This window comes from Strix aluco, chromosome 13 (assembly GCF_031877795.1).
Source record: "Strix aluco isolate bStrAlu1 chromosome 13, bStrAlu1.hap1, whole genome shotgun sequence".
NCBI lineage: Eukaryota > Metazoa > Chordata > Aves > Strigiformes > Strigidae > Strix > Strix aluco.
This window is the reverse complement of record NC_133943.1, coordinates 8,092,865-8,117,902: the sequence shown is the minus strand read 5'-3', so window position 1 is coordinate 8,117,902 and position 25,038 is coordinate 8,092,865. Positions and strand designations below refer to the sequence as shown.

Sequence of the window (25,038 nt, the reverse complement as noted above, 5' to 3'; positions counted from 1 at the left end):
CAAAGTAGTTTCAAGTATGCAAAGAGCAACCTAACTCTATCCAAATCGGCATTTGGCGTTCCCCTGAGGATAATTTCACACTATTCAAGCACAGCGAAAGGATCAGGTGTCATAATCTGGAAGGGAGAGCAGAGCATTGCAGCCCCAGTGCCCCCATTCCCAGCCCAGCTTTTTGCACTTTGTCTTCACATCTGACCCAAGTCTTTCTGCTGCCCAGTCCAGTGATCCCAGACGCAACCCTGGTGGAAACCCCCATGGCACCACAGGCAATAAACAGCTTAAAAGAAGAGCTGTGAGGGTAAGGAGGTGGTCAGTGAGAATCCTCCAGCGATGCCTTGGACCTGGCAATCTGGAACCGGAGGTCGCAGCAGAAGTGAGCGCTGAAGCCCAGCAACCAGGGCCAGTGAGTCAGCTCTCAGGAGCTGCGCCGCATTCCCCAGCCTTCCCGAAACAAACAGTGCAGAGCAGGGCAAAGGTCCAGCACAAAGCTGAAGGGCAAAGGTATGCAGGGGAGGGAAAACACTAAGCTTCACAGTTTTTTGGAGCAGCAAGTTCCAGTTACCCTCATCCTCCCCGACAAAACGGGAAGAGTTACTCAAACGTGAGTTGTGGGATCGGAACAAAACAGTATTTCAGAGAGGAAACTTGGGGCGGGGCGGGAGCACTCCTGCTGCGATAGCAGCTCTGTTGCAACAAACAGCCAGGAGAGCTCCACAATTACAAGCCACGACAGAGCAAGAATTGCCCAACACTTTGGAAATAGGTGTGCACAGCACTACCGAGCTGGATACCCAAGCAGGCAGATGCGCACGTCTACTCTGAATGCAAAGAAATGCCAAAGGTAAAATAAGCTTCCCATACATCTTATCTCCTGTACTGGAGGCTGGTTTCAAGGAAAGCCCCATGGGGAGTTAGTCAGCAAAGGGTGAGAAGCTAATGAATCTTCCCCTGCCTTCTCCTCAGTACCAGTAGCCAACCTAGTGTCTGTTCTGGCATAAAGCAACACACGCTCTCTCTGAACAATAGTCAGCTAACCTCTGGTGCTTGCTGCTAGCAACTAAGGTGTGCCTTCTGGAAAGCACTGCCTATCCGCCCAGTGCATTTGCCAAACGGCAAGCAAGAAACTCTACTCAAGAAATTAAAACACCTCCTGCATCTCCACTAGGAAATACGCCGCTTTCTCCTGGCCGAGCGTTTGCAATGAGAACGAAAACCGGCATTAAACTTAGTGCAGGCAAAGCTCGGCAATTGCAGTGCCAGTGATTAAAACCTGCGTGTTCTTACTTCCAAGATGTAAATAGCTTTAAAAATTAAGAAGTGCCAAGTGCCTTGATGCAACATTTCTTGAAATAAATCCAGCAGGTTTTCAAAACGGGGTGCTGTTAACACCTGTCTGCACCAATGCTTGCATCAGCACCAGCCCTGGTGCAGGGCACAGCGGAGGAGTACAGCATGTTCCAGAAGGTCGAGCTGTCTTAACGGCAAGCCACACTTCTGCTCTATAGAAGAATTTGAGAAAATACTTTGGATTTGGTTTATAGCCAAAAGTGTAAAGCTGGTTTTGCCAGAAAATGTTTCCTTTGCTACTGCAGACACACACACTACCATCATGCCTTCGCCAGTCAGGCTGCTGGCTGCATTTATTTACATGATAAGAAGAGAACGTATAATAACGAGGGGACAGTCACACAGACCTCATTACTAGATCATTAGAGAGTAAAAATGAGGCATCATTACCAGCTCTGCCAGCGTCCCTCACAAGCAGTAAGCCGTGTCAAGTACAAGCCTTGCCACATAGGACAGGACCGCGTGTTATCTCAGGGCTCAAAGGATCCCCCCTGCTCTCCTGTACCCTGACTCTGAAACACACACGAATAGAACCATAACACACATCTTGTCAGGACACCAGGAAAATGTTCTGCTGTGCCAATCCAGTTGAGCCTCAGCCTCTGCTTACAGCATCAGCAGTATCACTGTTGTCTAACTCGATCTAATGGTTGCTCCACTTACTGTCACGTCGTTGCGCTTTTGGGAGGAGGGGTTAAGCAGCAAGGAGAGGCTTTGCTTCAATAGTCCTCCTTCCTGAAAAAGCAGAAACATTGACTCAAACATCCTATTACAGACCTCACTGCCACCCTCGAGCGTAAAAATGCTGCAGCAGGTAGGCAAGACACCAGCTTCTGAAGATAAATCCTAATCTGTCAAAAAAGGACAATGTTCTTCAGTCCCTACCTCAGCCCCCCGAATGCATTTAACTTTCCCAGCTGCAGTGAGTCAAACAGTTCAAAACCACCAGAGGTACATTTGTTAAGCTCTTCCCTACCCATATTCTGACACAGACAGCAGAAACTCACAGAGATCTTGAAGGAGGCTCTGTTTATTCTGAGCAAGAGCTCCAGTGCCTTTACTTTTATCAGCACCAGTTCCAACACAGACCATTATAGAATGGGTGAACACCTAAGGAGTAGGTCTTGTCCATTAAATCTCCTCTACAGGTCCATAATTAATATAATTATTATAAAAAATTAGGGCTTTCAAAGCCTGTAAAACAAGTCATAGAGGGATCCCTTTATCTTTACAGAGCTGTCCTCACTAGGCTCCTTGGTCTCCTCACTACCTCTGGCAGGATCAGGGCTGGAAACTTTAGTATCTCCAGAAGACAAGCACTGCTCTGGATCACTGCTGTATCGTGTGCCATGCTAAGCTTTGCTGAAAAACCAAAAAACATCCAGCAGTGACTTTCCAGAGTTTAAAAGCCCTCAGTCTGCTTCAAGCGTACAAAGGAGTCACTTTCCTTAGGCGAACCTCCTGGAGGTCACTTCAACAAGACAACTCACCTCACCACACCACCTTTCACACAAACTCATGCTCCAAATCTCTTTTTGTAAGTATTTGCCAAAAGAAATCCTCCACCCAAAGCAGCAAAGAACAGGAGCCTGCAAACTCTACAAGAAGGTACTTAGGTGAAGGGCCGCCAGGCACGGTCAGCTGCCAGCCTGCCTCTTGTGGGAGTTTGCCAGCCATGTTTATTTTACACGTTTTCTCTTCTGCTAACAAACAAGCAGCAAAAGAAACAATGCCCCAAGAGAGGAGAGCCAAGCAGCAGTGTCTGGGGCACTGCAGGAACCAGTCGCTGCTGCCAAGCATCCCAAAACACACTACTAACCAATTCCATTATTTAAACACCTTTGGGACTCCCAGGACAACTGTGCCGGGCCCAAAATTCTGAGTGTCGCAGCATTAATCCCTTGCCTTACCATAGGGTGGACATGCTACTGACACACTCTCCCTCAAAAAGTCCTGTCAGGAGTTGCAAGGGCTCTCTCCTTGTGCTGGGCAGCCTGTCTTGCTGGCTCCTGCCTCAGTTGCTCGCTCCGACGAGTCACCCACCTTTGCGACAGGCCTGGTAACGAATCTGGACACGCCTCAGATGTAAGCCCCAAACAGGAATGTTCAATCTTGTGGTTTTGCATCTTTTGGTTTATTTCTAGGGACTGTTACCTGAGAAGGTTGTGTGATTGAGCGAGGCTTCCACACAAAGGAGTGATGTGACCAGTTTTACGCCATACCACAAGAGGCAAATGCAGACAGCCACGCTGTCCTGGATTTCGTTAAGCTTTGCTTATGTGCATACAGTGACAAACCACCAAACAACCCAAACATGGACTTTTACCTGGCACAATTAACTTCTCCTCTATACTCCCCATTAAGACGACAGCTTTCCAGGTGGAAATTGCAGAGCTGTCCATCTTTCAAAGATCAATACCTCTGATGAATCATCATGCCAGGCAGTAACAGTTCTTGCAAAACACTAGCACATACAGTAACTGGGAATCTGATGTCATATCTGGCAGTGTGATTTTAGAGTTAAGAGGCAGGCCGGAAAAAATTAAGTCTTTCCCAAACAAGACGCTTCGGGAAAACTTCTGCGTTTTCCTCATGGCACCGACTGACTCGAAGCAGGTACGAGCGAAGCGCCGCTGGTAAAATCAGCCCCTATCCCAACTTCCGAGGAAATGGTGTTCTGCAATTTCAGCCTTTGCTGACGACAGCAGCGGGTTACAAACGCGATTTGGACAGCGTCGCCCAGTCGCTGGACGCTGCCCCTCCGCTTCCCCACGCGACTCCCTTTTGGGGACACCCCCCCCCCCCCGGCCGCGCACGCTTAGCTGCTGACAACCTCCACCCGCGGTGGCAGCCTGCAGGGGCAGAGCCGCGCTCGGCCGCAGCCCCCGGCCCCGCCGCCCCGGCCGCCGCCATGAGTCGGCAGAGAAAGGCGGCGCGGCCTGCACGACGGGGGGAGCCGCCGCCGCGCACACGTGGGCAGCGCCGGGAAAGGGCCGGGAAAGGGCCTCCCCCGCCGCCTTCCCCGGGGTGGGGGGGGGGGGGGGGGCGGTGGCGGGGAGCGACGGGGGCCGGGCCGCGCTCCCGGGGGAAGCCGCACGCTGGCGGCGCCCGGAGAAGCGACCACGTTGCCTGCGCTGCGCTGCGGCGGAATGCTGGGAGCGGGGGGGGGGAACGGGGACCGGGGGGGTGGGCGGGGGGGGGCGATCGCCGCGTGCCCGCCGCCACGGCCCGGTCGCCTCGCGCCTTCGGCCGCCGCACGCCCAGGCCCACCGGGCCCTCAGCGCCCCCCGCCTCACCTCACACACCACCCCCCGCCCCCGCCTCATGGCCGCTGCCCGGGCCGGGCCGCGCTCCCCTCCCCCGCACACGCGCTCCCCGCCTCATGGCCACAGACGGCGCCGCCGCTTCCTACTTCCAGCGACCCCCCCCCCCGCGCGCACACACACACACACACACACACACACACACACACACACCCCCGCCGCCCCCCGTCCCCGCGCCGCGCTCCCCTCACGCCGGCCGCGGCCCCGCTCCCCGGCAGGCCGCAGGCGCGGCGCCGTCCCCACGCCGTGCCGCATGGCGCGGCCGGCCGGGGCGCGGTCGGCGGCGCAATCCCCCCCCCCCCCCCCCCCCGCCATCCCCCGGCACCCACCTGGAGGCGACTGCCCGTTCACCGCCGGCGCGGCGGCGTTGGCGTTCTTCGTCCAGGGGTTCACCTTGGGCGGCGGGGCCTCGATGAACTCCCGGCGCCCCGCGCCGCCCGCCTCGCCGCCGTCCTCCGCCTCGCCGCCCGCCCGCAGCAGGCTCTCCTTCTCCTGGTTGTTGCTCTCCTCCTTCTGCTGCTTGGCGCTGGGCGGCCGCGGCGCCGCGGGACCGCCGTCGGGGCCCATGGGCGGCTCGCCCTTCTCCCGGCCGCCGTCCTGCGGCGGCTTCAGCACCAGGGCGCGCTCCTCGGCGGGCAGCAGCGGGGCGCCGGGCAGCAGCGCCTCCACCTGCGTCGCCATCTGCGCGCCCCCGCCCCGCTCGGGGAACTCCCCGAGCCCCGCCGCCGCCGCGCTGCCCGCCCCCCTCCCCCCCTTCCCCTCAACCGCCGCCGCAATATGGAGACGCGCGGGGACCACGCGACTGACGCGGGGGCGCGCGCGCCGCGCCGGCCCCGCGCGCGCCGCCGGCGAGGGGAGGGGCGGGGCGGGGCGGGGCGCGCCCCCGCGGGCCGGCCGGCGGCGCGCACGTGCCTGATGCAACGCCCGGCTGCGCGGGAGGCGGCGGGTGGGGGGGGGGGGGGGGCGCGCTTAAAGGGGCCGCCGCCCCCGCCCCGCCCGCGCCGCCCCTTCAGTCCCCGTCTCTTCGCGCTTGGGGGCAAGTCCCGCCGCCCGGCTTCAGCCCCCGGCCCCTCTCCGGCTCGGGGTCTCCGGGGGCTCCCCGGTGCGGGACGGAGCCCCCGAGCCGGCACAGAAACACGAGTGGGGGGTGTGGGCCGGGAAGCAACGGCTGCCACGGGGGTGTCGCCTGCACGCTGCACCCGGGGCGGGAGGGACGGGGATGCTCGCGGGTGCCCACGCCCGGGGGTAACGGACCGGGCGGCTGCGGGTGGTTTCATCTCCGGTGGAAGGTGCAGGAAGGGACTTGGGAAATAACCCTGTCCTGGGGACCCCCCTCCTGTGTCCTGAGCCCGGCAAAACCCGCAGACCTTCATCTGAGCAGGTTAAAATATTTGATTGATCTCTAGCTGATGGGATGTCGCTCGCTCATCATCGTCACTAACGTCCCCGGTATTTGTCCCTGAATCCTTGCGGCCGGCAAGACAGCCCGAACCCTCTGTGTAAGTACACACAAATTATCCACATTTAAAAGGCAGATTGCACTGCCGATGTCATTTAGCACAACCTGTCTAATACACAGTGGCCCTTAGTTGGTGTCTTTTTTATTGGTAACAAGCCTCTCCCGGCCTTTTTCCCCATAACAGCCAGCACGCTGCTCCACTTCTGCCCAGAAAGGTTCATCTGGAAGCCCTGGCGAGTCCATGGCCCCGGGGACTCATCTGTGCAGACCCCGCAGGAGAGCCGCCAGCCTGACAAGGCACTGAAGATGCAGCTCCCAGCTGATGGCACGTGGAGAAGGATGAAAAGTCGATTTCACAGCGGAGCTGTTAGAAGGAAAGAAGAGGGTGAGCGACGAACAGGGGCTCAGCACTCCATTTGGAAAGGCGACAGCGTCACGGGCCTGGCGGATCCGCGGAGGGAGTCTCACTCAGGCTGTCAGGGATGCTGCTCCACTGAGACCATCTCGGCTCTCTGCATCCCTCAGTACCCAACCTCTTGGCTCAGAGAGCACGCTCACGTGCTGCTGCCTCCGGGATCACCAGCGTGTGCCACATCCCAAATACGTTTAAGAATTTGGCTGGTAAAATTCCAAAAGGAAGTTTATATATAACTCCAGAAGAGCCAGCAGCTGGCCTGGCTGCCTGGCTGAATACCCAGAGGGGACGTGCTGAGACCCCAGTTGCAATAACACGAGCTGTGTCCTGCACTCCTGGCCCCCTATTTGCCGGGGGTCACTGCGCTCCTCTCAAGCGCGGCTCGGGGGCTGCACAGCTCCCACCTGTTCAGGCCACCTTCCCCGCCAGCCGGGCTCGCACCGCTACCCTCTCTAGGAGCGGGTCCTTGCGTGGGGAGCGCAGCCAGTCACTGGTTGAGGAAGGTGGCTGCAGCGGGGGGACATGCAGCCCAGCGGGGTCCCTCTCCTGTCCCCCAGCCAGGGCACAGCATTCCTGCCGCTTGGTCCCTTTGGGACACTGCTCTGCCTGCCACGTGAGTGGGAAGGAGCCCGCAGTGGCCGAGAGCCAAACTGGCTCCAGAGCTGCCGGGCAGGAAGGAGCTGGGCAAGTCTCGCCCCTCACACTCACTCGGTGGCCAGCCAGGCCAAACCTAGTCAGAATTTTAAATGTTAGAAAATAAATGCTTGGATGAAGGGGAAGAAAGGGAAGCATCCGTGCAACCTTTCTGCCATCAGCCATAGGGAGAAACAGCCTTGGCTGGTCAGCTCTCAAACACCCATCCTTCACGTGAAGGGAAGCTGAGTCTGCACCAACTCCAGCTGGTGTAAACACACTGACCGTGTCTAGCAAGCTCCATGCGCCCCACTCCTCCCTTGGTGTCCTCACCTCTGCCGGACCCATCTTCTCCTGCTCTGCTCAGCATCCACAGCACCAGGATGTTCTGCTCCTCGGCTCCAGGGACTCGCAGAGAAGCAGCCAAGAAGTCGCCGCATTTCTGCAGCAAAATTCACCAGGAAGTAATCCAGCTCTGCTTTCCCCAAATTCAATGAAAGCACCTGTCATCCCCAAGCCTGCTTCTCTGCCTCACCCTTCACCCCAGACATGTCCCCGTGCCTGCCCAGGCCATGCCAAGCGGCTCCAGGTGCTGCCCTGTGCTGGCCCTGTGCAGGCTCCAAGGAAGCAGTCTCTGGGAAAACTCCTCTGCCGAGCAGTGATTTGGACAGGAGCTCCCCACCTCCCTTGCTCGGTACAAGAGCTTACTTTTTTCTCCCTGACCAAAGTGTAGCTTGTGTATTTACCACATATGCCTGGATGCTTTGATGCTGGCCTGGAGGTTTAAAGACACTTTGATGGTGGCTGTTAACTTCTTTGAGCATCTCTGGGTCTTGCTTGGCCCAGAATATCCCGTTTCATTTCTGCCGGTGTGGCAACCTCACCCGGAGTCCTGACCCTCCCTTTGGGAACAGCTTTAATTCAGTGGCCTGGAGCAAGGGATGTGCGTGGTGGGGAAGCACAAAGCAGCTGATGTGGCTGATAGACCCCTTAGCTCCACCATCCTGTTTGGGTGTTCCTCAGTCCCTCTCTCAGGTTCTACTTCCCTAATTTTGTCTGGTGCTGGGGAGAGGAGATCACCATTATACATGTTTCCTACAGTCTAGTCTGGTCCTGAGGGCCGAATGCCCATCACCAGCTGCAGCACACTCCTGATCACGTCTCTTTTCCCTGCATCCAGGGGCTCTGCCGACCTCGCAGCCAGCTGGGATCAAGAGCACACTTCCAAAGGGAATCTTCTCCTCTCCCCAGCACCTCCAGACCAGCTTGCTCACTGCCGGCTGGTCATGCTGTTCCCTGGTGGGTTGAGTAAAGCCCAAGCTTTACATGCGCACAGCAGAATAGTAAAGCTCAGGCACCTTTAACGCTTTGCAAAAGAGAAAGGGGATTTTGCCAAGAAAAGCCCAAACTTCCTATCCTGAGTCATATGCTTTGACTTATTTATTTAGTTATTGCTGGTCCATGAATCCTGCCAGGCAGGAATATTGTCATGGATGATGCGCTTAAGGTTGGGCAAATGTTCCTGCAGCAGCCCTGCAGTGCCACCCTCCAGTGAAGCTGCCCCAGAGGGGTGTCACAGTCCTGCTCCCGAGGGACTTGCAAATGCAGCGTGACCAACCAACTGCAGGGCTACCTCTGCCACCCACGGGGGAAAAGCTTTTCGAAGGGCACTCAGAGCTCATTCCTAGAAGAGAGACATCTTCTCTTCGAGAAGAGGGTAGCATGATGGTGCGGAACCATTCCCGCAACTCTGGGACACCAGTTACAATTCTAAGATTGAACTGGGAATTTTCAATTTCAGAAAACCTGGAAGCTTCCCAATGAAAAATACCCAGCTTGCCCTAAGGATGAATCCTCATCAGGAAACCCTAACCCAACCATTTCTGTTTGGATCAGGTTCTCTCCCACAAAGTGGTGGAAGCCCAAATGCGAGTCCCAGTTTGCAGCCCCAGCAGCGAGTGAGGCCAAGGACAGGCTGCCAGCAAGTCCCTGTCACCCTGCCATGGCAGGTGCCTCCCAACCCCAGCAGACACCTATTAGTGGCACACTGTGGCCATCACAAAGGACTCAAGTACTTTTAAAATGAAACACCTGAACCTTTTATTCTGCTACCCCAAATACTGACATTTCAACCCGCTTTAGCTCAGAACCAGAAGAAAGCGCCCATTCCTGCAGTTTCTGCCAGAGAGACCTCCCCCAAATCTCCTTCTTTAACCCAGATTTTAACCTCTCCTTGCTCCAGGTTTTTAACCCTAGAGCTCACACCCCTGCTCTGGGGAGAGGGGCCATGCACGAAAGCACAACACGCAGCCAGGGCAGGAAACTCTCCACTTCCCCTGCGAGGGCAAGGGGATGAGAACCCGTCGAGTACTCATGGACAGCCCTGTAGGCTTTTTCTGTCTGCGGCTGTGTGATCCAGAGAGATGGAAGATACTCCCTGGCTCTGAGATAAATGCAGTTGGACCCTTCTAGCAAAGCATATGAACAATCAGCATGAAGAGTGAATGCATTCACACTAATAAGTAATTTTCAACCTGTGTAATAAAACAGCAGACACTAACGAGTTCCATTACATCCCCATTAAAAAGTGCTTTCACTTAGCAGGACTCCACGGCCCAGGGGCTCGGTGGTTTGGTGTTGCAGCCCAGCCGAAGGCACCGTGCTGGTCCGGGCACTCATGCCATGTGTGGGGTAGAAACCAGCTCCCATCATCTCTGCAGAGCTGCTGGCCCCTCGCCGCTTCCACCCATCTGCTGCCCACTGGGAAGTGGTGTTGCAAACATGTTTGTGTTGAGAATGCACCGCATGGATTTTCCTGGTATTAAGAAGTTAAATTTAAATGAGAGTAAATATCCCATAATTAAAAATGTGAAGTCTGCTATGCAGTTTTTGCATGTTTTTAATAAATGGATTGGAGGCAGGGAATGATACATAACTGCTTTTATCATCACAAGTTTTTCCTCCAAAAGCCACAGTTCTTGTAGGACTCTCCCAAAGCCCATAAATAACCCTGTTTGCTCAAGAAAAATTCTGAAAACACCCCCATTTCCTAGTTATTGATGACATTGGCTGTAGAAAGCAATACCTCCTCTAGACCAGAATTTCCCACCTTGTATATTTTGCTGTAGATATATAGTAGCCCAAGGTTGCTTAACATGTCCCCTAAATCATTTCAATTTCCAGGTGCTCATGAAAACATGGCATAAGTTGACCACTGAGGCTGATATTTTCTTCGATGGATATTTACCCTCCGTGACACCCCTCTGCCATCAGAAATTTCAGCAAAATTATTTCAGACACTTTGGCAAAGAGAAATGAGGTATAAATGCTCTAGCATCCTTCTCCAAAATGCCTTAAGCTCTCTGTGCTTCAGAGGAGACGTCCTGCATCCCTCCCAGGTCCTGGACTGCCCACAGCAGCCCTAGAAGCTCCTGGCTCAGCCCAGCCAGGCATGTGTCACTCCTACGGAGAAACGAAGCATGCTGGCAATGTGCTGCGAGTCCTGGGAGTTCGTGTTTCTCTACCATCAGCACCTCACACCAGAGCTGGCTGGGGACATACATCTTTCTGACTCGTGCCTAATGTGCGGGGAGGCACCATCCAGCAGCTGCTCTACAGAGCTCAATTAATTCAAGTGGTGGCAGCTTGTGCAGGTGCCCTAAAAGCTCCCAAAGACTCAAGGTGAGAATCAATAAGATTTACGGGTGGAATTGCTGGGATATTTTCCTCTAAGTGCCTAAGGATAATTAACAGCCAAAAGACTTGAAATCAACCACCAAAGTTATGAAATACTAAATCAGAGGCAGCTCCCAGAAGCTTCGTTTGCTCCCTTTGCAGGTTGTACGTTCGTGATAAAACCATCAGGCACGCACGGCTGCAAATTCTCTCTTTTCCCATGGGACTCCTGCTCCTTTCAGTGGCTGGCAGTTATTTAAGTATTGTTTTACCCCTCTGCAGTTAAAGCAAAGCCCTGGGCTTTGCCATTCAGATCCTAGGCTGACCCCCAGCACAATTAAATTGCTGCTGGGTGAGAAGAAAAGTTAAAAGCTTCTTGTTTTGTCTGCAAGAGTTCTGACTTCTGTCCCCAACTTTTGAGGGCACCGGGTATCCTACCTCAATGCTTTCCTTCCCACTTTTGCAGCCACATTGACTCTGGTGCCTGGCTCAAGCAGCCAGCAGCGCGGGTTCCAATGGGCATCCCAGGGGTACCAGAGGAGGAGGAACCAGCCAGGAACCCCATCAGGAGCCAGTCCTGAATGGTGGGGCCGAGCTGCCTGACCAGCTCTCCCACACAGTGCTCAGCTCTCCTCCCATCACCCGCAGGGCAGGGTCTACACACACCCGCCTACCCCAAGCACCAGCCACCACCCACACGGCGAAGGTCCCCAGAAAGGGACAGCACATCTCTCTATGACCGAGAGCTGCATCGTGCACATAAGCAAAGGGGCCAAAGAAAGGGCAGCTCCATGCCTGGCTCTGCCTGACCCCCAGGTGTGACTAAACTCCCTTTAACTGCAGGGATGTGCTGCATGGGGCTGTCATGCTCCCAGTGCCACGAGGATCCTCCTGCACTGCACATGTTTCTGCTCCCATCCCTGCTCCCATTGCAGGGAGGTTTCTGTGCTGAGCTGTTTTTCCTGGCTTTCCTCTCCACACTGTCTTTTGGGGAGAGCTCCATCCTGCACAGACACTCCCTCACCAGCCAGCACAGCTATCCCGTGCACCCAGCACCCAGGGTGCTGGGGGGGGGTCATGGCTCCAGCCTGCCCTGAGCATCCCCTCCTCTTCACTTGTGCCCCGCAGTGACCTGGGATCTCTCGCTGTAACTCCCACCCACCCTTACTAGCTGTGTGTTTGCTTTCCCGAATATTTTGCTAGTGCAAAGGAAACATCAGCCTGCTGCATCATGAGCTGAGCCACCTCCACCTCTGAGCTGAAGGCCCGTGAAGTGGGAGAGATGATAAACTGGAAGCAAAGCAATGCCAAAGCACAGAGCAGCGCACACCGGTCCTCCCCATCCCCCGTCAGTCTGTCCTGGTGCCACCAAGTCAAGCTGGGGACAGTCCCCTTAGCCAGGACGCTGGCACCGCAACTGAGCCTATTGCAGCCTCCCAATAACACCCCGTCAGCAGCTGATCAGCGAGTCAGAGTAAAAGGGCTTCAGTAAAGTGCAGTGCCAGCACCCAGCCGTGGCCACCATTGTACAAGCACGGTCCATGGGACACAGGCGGGGGGATTAAGAGCTCTGTGTCAGCAGCAGGCCTGTGTATACAAACACGACAGCTAAAAGGGCTAATGTTCATGCTTTGTCCCCAGGGAGGTCATCAGGGATGGGAATGGTTTGTGGAGGGGTGGACGTGCAGCATCTGTGTCAGCCCTCCCTTTGGCCGAGCAGCCAGAGGGGTGACAGGGCTGGGGACAGCAGAGTGAGATTGGCCTGGGCAAGGGGAACCCCCCCCATCCCACTGCTCCCCTCCCTGCAGAGACCTGCACTGGGGATGTCAGATAATGCTGTAATGCCTGGAAGGTCGTAGGGAGCTCCCTGGATCTGTAGTGCCCCTTGGGAGAGCTGGAGAATCTCACCTGGTTCTGGAGACAGGAGGAATGAAAAGGAATCACTCCATCAGTGGTTTTAAAAAGTCAGCCTGAAGCTGTTGCTGTAGGAAAGGCTCACTGAGATCAGCAGCTGCAAAGGCATCAACCAGAGTATCTCTAATTAACCCCAGAATGTAATGCCCGCTTTCCCAGCTCCAGGGGGCAAGCAAGACTACGGGATGCTCATGAACATGCTGCTGTAAAGCATCCAGGAGGCTCCTGAATCCACTGCCATGGAGAGTCAGTGGACCAGGAGTCCAGGCTGCGAGAGCCCGTACTTAATGACTTTATTCTTGCTCTTGGCTCTTCTGCCCCTGTACTTCCCAATGAGCTCCTGAGGTTCTTGACTGCCAAGTGAGCAACGAGGGAAAAAGAGACCCACCCCAGGGACCCGAGACATCCTCTGCCTCCAACGCTGTCAGCGGAAATTAATGTGGGATGGGAAGTTTAATTGCAAAGCTGGGGAATGCAGTGGCTATGTTCTGCATTGATGTATTCATTTTTTACGATTATATCATGCAGTATCAATTGTACCAAGCAAATTAAGAAGGCCTGATGATGTTAGTTGATGGAAGTTGTTGCAGTAGTGACAATTACTGACCAGTTCCAGCCATGCTGGGTGACAGGGATCTCAGGCCAGAAATGCAGGATTTGCAGGTGGATATTTTTATGTTTTGTCTGCCTGATTTCACCGTGATATGAGAGCTTTCCCTCATCCTGCAAGAGGAACAGTGCTGACCTGTAAGGGAGCCTGACCTCCTGTCAGGCTGATTGTTAGACTTCGAAGTTAAATCATAAGTAAAATAAATGCAACGTGAAGCTGTGTGTAGTCAGAGCCAGGATTTCTCGCCTATGTTTCAGTCTGTTCAATTTTCATGCTTCTCAACTAATCCCATTTGTTTCTAAACACGTTTTCATCCGACAGCAAGCAGGGCCAGGACTTCAGTGGAAACAACAGGACGCAGAGAGGAGCTCATCCTCTTCAGAGAGAGACACCTTTCAGATTGTCTCCATCCTCAGGAAAAAAAAAAAAACAAACGGGGTAAAGCACATATTGCCCCTTTCCAGCCCTGCAAGTTGCTTTTAAGCTCCTGATCCCGCAGCAAAACCTTGTCACTGTTTCAGTAGAGTCAGCACAAGGTCAGCACAGGACCACCCTAAGGCAGCACTGAGGGCTTTCCAGCTCTCCAGAAACCCTTGGTAGCAATTAGGTCCTAAACCAAATTCACCCCACAAGTCTGCCGGGCAGGAGAGACCTCTTTACATACGAAACAGGGCTTTTTGAGCTTACTTCCAGTCTACAGCCTTATCTTATTGTTTTGTAACTCCTCTCCTAAAGATGCAAAACCAAAGCTCCTGCCAAACCAAAACATCTCCGTCGTTTATCTGAGTGGGGAGGAGCACATGATGGTGACCTGGAGCCTGGAGTGGGATGGCAGCTGGAGCCTGCAGAGCAGCTGGGGATGGTTAATGCTGGTGGGGCAGGAGACCTCCCCAGTACAACGCGAGAGAAGGACAAAAGCCACGTTAGAGGCTGCTTTTAATTTTCTCTCTTGCCTGGTGGGACAGAGTCACCAGAGAGGGGAAAACCCAGGGCAACATCAGTCCTTGTGCACACATCCTTCCCCTCCTGCACCTGCCAGATCACCAGCTCCCCCCTTCCTCTTCCCAGTGGGTCCTGAGGCAGCTTTGCCCAACATGCTCCCTCCGTGAGGCATGAGCCATCCTGCTCCATGCGGCGCTGCAAATCCTGTGCCAGAGCTGGTCGCTTCTGCAGCTGTACTGCCTTAGCTGTTAATTTAATAATTTACTTTAGTGAGCATCATTAAGGCACATTCTGCCTTTCCACACGTGGTGACAGCACGTTATGATTGCTGATAATATTGGTGGAGGCCAAAGCCGCTGGTGCTCACACTAACTGTGGGGCTTCTGGGCACGTTGTCTGCTTGATCTTCAAACACAGATACCTCCTCCCAGGGATCTCCAGCCTGTCTCCCCCTCCCTATGCTCCCTGGAGGACCAAACACTTCCATGTTGCCTCTTTTCCAAGCAGGGAACCTGATGACTGATGCAGGACCCCAACTGCTCTTTGAGGACTTTTTGGGATGGCACTGTCCTCTCACAGGGCAGTGGAAGATGCTCCCGTGGAGATCCCCCAAGCACTGCTGTTTTGGATGCTTTGCCTAGTGAAGCCATTCTCCATGCAACCCCTCTAGCAACCTCCTTGGTTGTGTGATAGCCCAAACATGAGGAAAACCCCCAGGGAAATGGCAGTGAGGTCGGATGCTCACATTTAAACATTTTCTAATGCACTGCATAACCCTTTTCAGCCCTTCTTGAAGGTCTGCTGGCTGCTGGCGGGCAGTCCTGCCCCTTCATCCTACTCCCAGGGACAGGACAGGGCTTGGAGCTGGCTCCTGGCCCGGACCTGTCCCAGCAGCAGCTGCTGGTGTTCAGGGGGTCACAACACCAGCACAAGAGCAATCAGAATCCATCCTTCCTTGGAACAACCAGTTCCACTGGTAGTGGCAAATGGCACTTTCCCTTGGGCAGAGGTCAGGGACCCTGTCCTGCTCAACATTGCTTTTCAGATAGGCAGGCTGCAAGTGGTGTGGTTCACGTGAAGAGGGCAGATAGCACAGCCAGGCTCTGAGCACAGGGCTCTCGGGAGCAGCTGAAAAGACTGAGTGAGCCAGCAGGGCTTTGCCCACGATAAAAGCTTCAGCACCCGCGTGTGTAATCAGGAGAGGGCAGCCCTGGCTCTTAACTGCATCTCTGGTGAGCCATGCTGGGTGGGGTGACACAGGCATCCAGGACAGCAGCGCTGGAGATAACTCGACGCCCAAAGAGGCAGAGCTTGCAAGGGAGAGAGGGGTTTGCTTCTGACAGGGAGAATTTCCCACCATGGCAGGTGCTGGTGCAGCCCAAGAGGTTGTCAGCTGTGGTGGGCTTCCCTGCACCGGTCCTTTGGGAACTGGCAGTGCAAGTGCTGGTGGTGCCTCCCTTGCACCAGGCTCCCATAGGAGAAATCCCCCCATCTGTGCTTCTAGAGAGAGGAGGTCCAGGGAGTAAAACAGAGGTATTTGGGGGTAGCTCAGCATTGGGGACTGCAGATCCTCCACCACCAGCATCCCCAGCTGGTCCCAACCATCTCCTCTCCTGCTCAGAGGCACTTGCAGGCTCAGACTCACTACTTGCTTGCAGCAGCCTTCATGTGCCCCTGTGGCCAGGCTTGGGCTTCCTAAAATCATATAACACCAAAGCAGGGCCTAGCCCCAGCTTTGAAGTCCCTACCATGCCTCTGGGGACAGCTCGACCCTGTCCCTATGACCACTCTTCTGGCAGGACCTGCTCCACCAGCAAGGGCTCCGCACTCACAAAGCAGATGTTGCTTTCTCCCTATTTTTTTTTTTTTTAACCATGTGGGGTGCTAGAGGAGCCCGATGGGCTGGAGAAGATGCTCCCAGCTCCCTGCCAGGGTTTACAGTTTTTTCCCCCACTATTTCTTTGAGAGTGACACAGTCCCAAGCCTCCCTCTGGCTGGTTCTGCATCACTGGGTGCTTGCCAGCCCCAACCTATGACTCAACAAAATCACCCACCCCTGTAAAGAGGCACCCCAGGGTGTCCCAAGAAGGGGGGTGTCCTTGGCCCCCTCCCGGCATCACCCTGGCACTGGGTGCCAAGGGAGAGCTTCAGCTGCCCTGGCCAGCTGTGCACCCCTGTGAACTCTGGCTGTGCTCTCAGCCATCAGGCAGGTGCCACGGAAAACCCACTGAAAACCTGTTCACGGCTCTCACAGGCTTGTGCTTTGCTTTTTTTTTTTCTGTTTTCGCAGAGAGTGTTTTGGTGGGGGGGCCTTTCCCCCTCTCCCCGGCCCACAGGGCTCTCTCTTGAGAGGGATCAGAAACCACCGCTCGATGCAGTGGGAATTGCTTATTCTTCCCGGGAGAGATGAGACCCAAGCATGGGCCAAGGAGAGGGATGTTTGGACTGCCACTGTGCCTCACGGAGCCCTGGCAAGGTCACAGTGGCAGCTTTGGGATGGCTGGGGATGGGGAGCAGCCCAGAGTCGGCTTGAATTTGCCAGCGTGCTTCCCGCTTCCTGCTGGGAAAGGAGCCAGAGCACGGCAGAGCAGGGGAAAAAGTTCCTCGCCCCGCAAGGAAAATCAGTTAGGAAGGAAATGTTGCTGGTGGCTTCTTCCAGGCTAGGCCTGAGAGCTGGACAGCCCCGGGGAGCGGAGGCGCAGCCTGAGCCCGGCTTTGCTGCCATCTGCCGCCCACCGAGCCCGGGGACCAAGCACCGCCCAACTCACAGGGAAACCCAGAGCACCAGTTTGCTCAGCTGGAGGATCCTCCTTTCACCTAAAAACCTTGAAATCAGCCCTTCCCCTCATTCAAAAGGGGGGCGTTTGACCTGTGGGGACAAAGGCTTTGCTTGAAAAGCAGCTAGCCTGGGGCAGGGAAAACTCTGCTGGCAGGCAGCTGCCTGCAGAAAGCCTCCTCCTGCCTGGCTTTGGCCCAGAAATAAATCTCAGGAACACATGGGGATGTTTGCAAGGTGTCCTCACCGCAGTACAGGTTGATACGCCCTGGCTCTGGCTGGGACTGCCAGCTAGTCCCCGAGATAGCATCTCAGCTCCCAGAGCTGGCATCCCACAGCGCCAGTGCCAGGCGAGACAGCGACGCTTTTGCAAGAGCAATAGCCTTTGTGTATGTATGGATGCAAATAGATATATGTGCAAATAGATCCCATTTTCCAGGGGTTCCCAAAAGAGGCAGTTTTTTGTTTCTGTGTCCCCTGCTCTCAGGGCCAGTGAGAGTCAATTCCTTCCCCCCATTTCCCCAAACAGACACCCCAGCTGCCACCAACCTCAGCTGCAACCCAGAGGGGTGGGCTGGCAGAAACCCGACAGTGGAAAAGCCCAGAGTTTATGTGCTCTTTGCAAATTTGGAGAGAATTTAATGGAACCCTGCTGCTCCCTGCGGTGCCTTGCGCTCCTCAGAGACAGAAGAGCCAAATCCCCCCCCAAAACAGCAAGAGCCCTGCTGGGAGGATGCACCGAGGGCTGGCAGGGCTGTGGGGCGGAAAATTTAAGTCACCCCACGGCACCCCTCATCCCAGGGTCCGTCTCTGAGCCCCGGTGTCCCTTTGGGTCCTGCTGTGCCGGGAGGTGGGTCCCAGGAGTGCCAAACATCTGCCTTTCCCACCAACAGCAGCCAGACCTGGAAGTTTCTGCTGCGGGGATCCAGTGGCTTCCAGTCATTTACGCCGAGTGTCCAGGGGGTGGCACATGTGGACTGTGGCCAGTGGCTCCACTCGGGGCTTGGCCCAATCCAGCCCTCCTGTCTGGGCCCCACAGCCGGTCCCAGGTCACCTCCTGCCCAGGGATGCTGCTGGCCGGGTGACAGTCACCCGTGGTCGGGAAGTCCCTGCAGCACAGGCAACACGGGCATCCCGCGTTGCTCCTTTGAGTTTTTCCCACTGCAGATGAGCAGGGCGACAAGACAGAGCTGCAGGCAGGCTGGGCTCACCCCCTTGGCCCTCAGCTCCCATCCCTTACAGGTCTGGCACTACCTGATGCTGATGGTGAAGCAGAGCCCTCCCCGGGGGTCCTGCCTTCCCGACACCCCCTAAGATGTACGTGCAGGATGCGCTTGCTGCCTGCGCTGCCTGCGCCCTGGGAGCCGTTCGCATCCTGCCCAACACAACGCTCTCACTTCAGTGGTGGTCCTTTCTGTGACCAGCGAGGATGAGCTGCCAGGATGATGCACCAAGGTGGGTGGGGGATTTGCTGGCTCTCCAGGGATTTGGCTGTCACTGAGCAGCTGCCTGAAAACATGCCCAGCTGGCAGCTGCCAGGGCGGCAGCACAAATCCCCGGTGCTGGGTTGGTTACTCCCCTCCTGGCTGCCATGCAGGTCCCAGAGGTGATTCCCTCTAAACTGGAGGTGGCCATGGATTACAAGAGCTCAGCCTGGGGCATCCCTGCCTGGCTGCCTCCCACAGGACAGCTTGTGGACAGGGCAGGGATGGCCATCTCCTCCCCTAAGGAAACTCTAACAGCTGCAAACCCAGGATCTTTCCCCATAAAAACTCCCTTGAGCTTTTCTCCAAATATCAAACTACTCTGCTTGTTCAGGGGCCACTCACCTGCCAGACAGATGTTATAGCTACTCTCGGTTGTTATGTTCGAGGCACCAAGGTGTTAGCTGTGCGCACTCTCTTTGACACATCCATCCAGCTCCCAAGGTCACCATCGCTCTCCTCTGAATTCCTGGTGGGGATATATCTTCTTGGCAGATCTGTGTGGCATAGTGCCATTTGCAGATGGTGGCATTGCCCAGCAAAGGGCTGTCCCCAGCACATCACCTTGCCGCCAGCCTGCAGCGGGTGTGATCCAGCACTCGACACTGGAGGGAATGTGCTGGGATGGGGGACAGGATGTGCAGGCTGGTCCAAAAGGTAGGAGGGAAGTGTACAGGTAGCAAGTTCATAAATACGCTGGATTGTGGGGTTTGTGCTGCAGACTGCTGCCTCTCATGGTAATTGGGAAAAGCTTCAAAAGAATCATCAGCAATAAGCATTAGCTCATGGGATGGAAACCATATGGGAGGAAGCCACGTACAGGGCCATGAAGTGAGGCAGAGGAGGCTGAAGGGCAGGTCCCAGAGTGGCCTCACAAGCCACCTCAGTTTCAGGGTAAGGGGATGTGGCAGTGTCCATCCCAATCGCCCCCCAGCCCCTCACCTCCAGTCAAGGGGTGTGTGACAAGGCTGTCTCCAAAGCCCATCCCCTCTGAGCTCCGTAGAGCCCTGGTTTCATCACCGTCCCTGACACCTGCAGGAAGATGGGTCACCCCACCTGATGCTTCACCACTGTAGCTTCTGCTCCAGTTTGCTCCTAAAGATTGCTGCACCCCCAGGGAGGCACTCTGGTCCTAGGGGAGACTGCACCCCTGCACAGCACTGCACCCCTGCACTGCACCGTCCTGCCCTGCACTGCATTGCACTGCCTGGCACTGCAGCCAGCAGTGCAGAGAGCAGCTCTCCCAGCCCACCGCTGGTGCTGGCTGCTGTATCTGCCTGTCAACAGATGGATCTAATGACCCTCCTTGTCCCCCGGCCACCCTGCACCTGATCCCCAAACTCAAGACGATGCCAAGGCTGGGTCAGGGCTGCAGGAGGGCTCAGTGGGCAGCCGAGGGGCTGGAGCTGCTGGTGGCTGGGTGGGATGGGAGTCTCGGCAGCTGGAGTGTCCATGTCCAACAATCTGTCTCCAACCTGTCCCATGGGCACGGGATGAAACGTCCCATCAGGTTCCCTTTGCAGGAAAAGCGATGCCAAATGGACACCCAGCCCCAACCAGGTGTGGAGTGGGAGAGCTTGGGAGAGCAGTCTGGAGAAGGGTGATGGGCATCAGTGGGAGGGTGCACAGAGGGTCCTGTGGCAGCCTGGCCCAGGGCTGGAGGAGCCAGATCTCAGGTCTTCTTCATCTCAAAGGGTCAGGCTTCTCTGTGATTAACTGCTCGGCCGCACTGCAGATTAGCCGTGGGACCGCTGTGTTTGATGTATGGGGCAGGAGGCCAGCGAGGGATTTTCCTCCCCTTCTGGGGTTAATCCCTCCCTGCCTATCATGACCCTTTGATTGCAAAATCCTGCAGATAAATCGCCTTAGTCACCAGCAGACAGCAGGCACCGACCAAAATGATGTGGGCAGGAGTGTGGGCTTGGGGAGATACAGGATTTGGGAGTTTTCCTGCAACAGCCGGTGGCTATGGAGTATGCATCCTCGGATCCACCCTCCAAAAAGGAAGGAAAGTCCTTTTCTTTTTGCTAATTTTGATTAATTCTGCTTATTTAACCAGAGATCTAACTTCATGTGAAAAGAGCCATCAAAACCCCAAACGATCACTGCTCCTCACCCTCTCTGAATGAAACCTTTCCAAAGTCAGAGCGCTTCAGCAAATCACTAACACACCCGTGAACATGCGGTTTGGGATATGGCAATAGCCACACCACTCTGCCGCTAGCCCCAGCCAATTTTTATCACACACATATAACAGCCATAAAAACCAGCCTGGAACAAGCGAGGTTGTTTTTGCAGGAGTGGTCGAGTTTCGGATTTTAATAAGCCTCAGCCCCCTCATAATTTTTCTCTTTAAAATGCCAAAAGGCACCAGCCCAAAACAAGGCTTAGAAAATTCCTGTAAAATAGCTTGTAAGTGACTAAAAGCCTCCTAGCTTTCCCCGCTTGGGCTTAGAAATGCCACCGCCAGAGTGGTGCCACGAGACATGGGAGGGCTTGGGGAGGTCTCGCTGGTCCCTGTACCACCACAGGGCAGGAGCTGCCGAGGGGATGTTGAGTGGTCCAGGCTGTGCTGTGACAGAGAGATGGATGGTTTGGGTCAAGCCTATCCAGCTAATTTGGAGGCAGACAGAGCTGCTGAAATGGGGGCAGCCAGGGATGCGGGATAGGGATGTCCTCGTCACATGGCACTGCTGTGTGTCCCCTGCCTGGCTGCCAAGCTCGGGCAATTAAAGTCCTTCCAAGCCCCATGCCTGCACCTGACTGCTCCCCACAGAGCCTCGTCCAGCTCGGTTTTAAAATACTCTTCATGTAACCTGGCCCAGGGCTGACTATCCTCCTACCATGCCTGAATCATTTGTCTTAATATCTAACCTTTGAGCTTTCTCGTTGCAAATTAAGTTAATTACATCTTGTCCCAACTCCAGCAGGCCCCAAGACCAATTGATCACTGTTGTCTCAGAGGTCTTGGGAATCTCTTATCATGTCCCCCTTCATCTCCGGCTTTCTAGAGAAAACAAACACCATCTCTTTGACCAGATTGGACCATCCACTTCATCATCCAGGTCGCTGTGCTGACTCCTCTGAGCAACTGCATCCCACTCCAAGCTAGTAGCCCTGAGCTCTGTGGGGCTCACTTTGATCGGTGTTCAAAGAAGGAGCCCCAACACCCTGAAGACCATCCTAGGTCGCTTGCTTTGCCTACACACTTGAGCACACACGTGAGTTGAAGCCAGACAGATGACTCGCAGGCTTTGAGTGAGGTTTGGCCATCTGGGCTCCCCCTTGAGAGGCACACATGCCAGCCCCGGTGTGCCTCTCAGTGATGCTGTGTGCAGTAAAGCACTCTGCCACGTTTTGCTCAGAAACGCAGCTCTGGTTTCCAGCAAATGAGGTACATCTGTTGCTGGACATGGGGCATGGGCTCCTCAACCCTTCAAGCCTTGAAGTTGAGGCAGGACATCCCGCTGCATTGAGGCTGGGGTGGAGGGACCAAGCTGCCCACAGGCTCCAGGCTGGGGGGTCCTCAGACCCTCACCCTCCCTGTGAGGGGCCACCAAATGCACATGCACACCTGTATGCACATCTGCACACCCAGAGCCATGTGCTGCCTGTCCAGCTTTTCAGCCAAGGATGCTCCAGCCTGAAGGTGGAGCGAGCCAACCTGGAGGACGCTGTGCATTTCCCAGCTGCCTCTTGTCTTTACTTTTCCCAGTGACCAACACCACAAGCCTTTGAAGTCAGCAGAGAACCCTCTCCAGCTGCCCAGACTTCAGCACCAGGGATATAACTTTTTTCACTCATCCCCCTGCCAATCATCCTCCCCTTCCCCCTGCTCTAGGATTTAAAGAAAGAAAGATCCACTGGGCAAACAGCTCGAAGCCAGCATCTAAGCAATTATAAAAGTGCTTTTTGCCAGCTGCTAGACTCCTCGTCACCAATCTGATCGGTAGACTAAACAGCGAGGACCTGGGCTGATCCCCCCCTGTGCTGCTCTGGCCTGGAAATGGGGAGGGCTCGGGGAGAGCGCAATGGTTAGCATCAAAACTGGCAGCAACATCCTAACGGAGAAGGCCAAGGGAATCCTGTGGCTGCTTAATGGAGACGGGTGGGAGGAGGTGGAGGAAGGGCTGAAGGGACCCTGGAGGATGGAGCCCAGGCTGTGGGAAGTGGGGACCCCGCCCTGGGCTGGGGGCTTGCTCTCCCCAGGATGAGCTGGCTCCCTGGCTGCAGTCCTCCAGCTTCAGATCATCCCTCCTCCATCACCAAACCTGCATGTCCAAGCCCAGCATGCCAGGGCTGGGGTTTCAAAGGTGATTTTTTTTCCCCTTCAGTTGCCCAAACCCTCCTCTTCCTCTCGCTTTCCCATGCTCTACCAACAGATAACACAGGCAGTTTTCCCTGGGGGCCTGGGGGGCTCATATGGAGCAGCTGGCGCCATTATCTGGGAGTCAGTCCCTTATCTGGCAGCCGATTTCAGCTCCGGGGAGTCAGCACGTCTCAGGTGAGGAAGGCTGGGTTACCAGCTGCCTGTGCCGGGCACCCGCAGGGGGGTTATCAGCCTGGCCACCTCCTCGTCTAGCCAAGCCCCATCAGATAGTGGTGCTTGGACATCCCTGGGGGTGACGGGGTGGGAATGGCATACTGCAGCCAGGGAACCCCAGGAAATGCCTGCTGCTTCCTAAAAATAAGGAAAGAAAGAAAAATAACTTGGGCTCGGGTTCTTCTTTCCATCAGTTAGCAGCAATGCGTGATTGTGCCAAAAAAAATGAAGCGGTAGTGGCGCTGGAGAGAGAACTGTGGCTTTTATTGCTCTTATCTCCCAGCTTCTGGAGGAGCACGCTGCCTGCGTGGGGGTCTGGGCAGGGACACGGTGCACACGCCACAGGGAGACCAGCTCCCCTCTAAATCATGGCTTGCCATGATTTACACAGAGGCTCACAGGTTAGGTAACTGCAGTAAACAGAATAAACAGACCTCCCTCTGGATTTATGGACCGACAAAAGGACCTTTAACCACAAAAGAAATGTGCTTTCCAGCCCTCTTCTATCACCAGATCCCAGGCAAAGGCTTAAATGCTTATGTCAAGCCCACAGAACTCAGGATTTGGGCTGGATTCAAACAACTCCTCCATCCTCCCTGATACCCAAGTAAGTCATCTCATAGTTCATCTCCTGTTCACCTCTCAGCTGCCCACTGACACACACGCACACATGATGCCAGAGGAGCCAGAGGGAGCAGGGAGGAGATTTTTCTGTTACTTGAGCTTCAGATAAGTGACTAATAAATGCACAAGCAGGCAAAGGTGTGCAAGTGCTCTGCAAAGAGGTTGCTCTCTCCTGGAGGTGTTTAAGAGTAGGGTCGACATAGCACTTAGGGACATGGTGTAGTTGGAAACTGCCAGTGCTAGGTTAACGGTTGGACTAGATGATCTTCAAGGTCCTTTCCAACCTAGATGATTCTGTGATTCTGTGATTCTGTGAAAAGGGGGGACATCCTTCTGGGGTGCTGCCGGCCCCTTCCTCCCCAGCAGCTACCCACGGTCAAGTGAGGAGCTGTTATCACTGAGATAAACCTTCCCAGCACAAGAGCTGTTGTCTAAAGAGAAATTAAGGGTGGTTTCTTATTCTTTTCTTGGAGTAAAAGAAGTGTTAGATTTTCATGTGGTTCTCAAATATCTGATGCGTTTCACCCTGTAGGTGTAGAAACTTGTATAATGATGATATTACCAATGTTTCATGCCAAATCAAAGGGTGTGTATAAAGGCACAGTGCCCAAGGAGTCCTTTGTTATTAAGCTTTAAACTACTATTTTTAATGCTGCATCCCTGCAGAAAAAACAGCTGGAGAAGAGGAGACTGTCCATCCTTAGACAGTCATGGCTTGTGCTCAGGAAGCTGGTCCCACCAGGGGCAGAGGCACGGCAGGGAGTACAGGAGGTAAGCATAAAACCAGGAGCCAGGCTGAAAAACTTCAGAGAATTTGGCATTAATAGGACTTCTTGCTTTCCTATACTCATCAGCTGAGTCAGCCACAGTGTCAGCTGCACAGAGCAGCCGAGAAAACACACTGCTACCAAATAAGTTCTCAGAGCCCAGTGTTACCCCTTCCCTTGATAGCTGGAGAGGGAAAAGCATCCAGGAAAGCACTGCTTTCCCTCCATCTTACACATCTTTATTTAATTCCATTGAAAGCAAGCACACATACTTGAAATGGAACAATTTAAATCCATGAATTGTTCTAAATCCAGGAGAATTGCCAAACTCCCTGTTTTAATACATTTTCAAATTGCCTTTTCCTTCTGTCTTGGGGAGCCAAGATATGGCTATTTAATTACAAGCACAACCTCCATTTAAGAAACCCTTGTAATGAGGCTGGCGTGGAAAGGCATCCGATTTTTCCATTGTCTGACCGAGGCGCTGCAATTAGTGTGTTTTATCCCAGGTTTGTATTTGGCACAG

At 54.7% G+C, this 25,038-nt stretch overlaps 1 protein-coding gene across 1 annotated transcript in view; it reads right to left on the bottom strand.

Annotated features, from left to right (window-relative positions):
- The window catches only part of LARP1 (La ribonucleoprotein 1, translational regulator), a 48,499-nt gene extending 43,141 nt beyond the window's left edge, over positions 1–5,358 (bottom strand). The window contains exon 1 of the mRNA XM_074838638.1: positions 5,000–5,358. Within this exon, the coding sequence (XP_074694739.1) occupies positions 5,000–5,351 (352 nt within the window). The 5' untranslated portion in view covers positions 5,352–5,358. The remainder of the gene's footprint in view (positions 1–4,999) is intronic.
- Between the last annotated feature and the right edge of the window lie 19,680 nt (positions 5,359–25,038).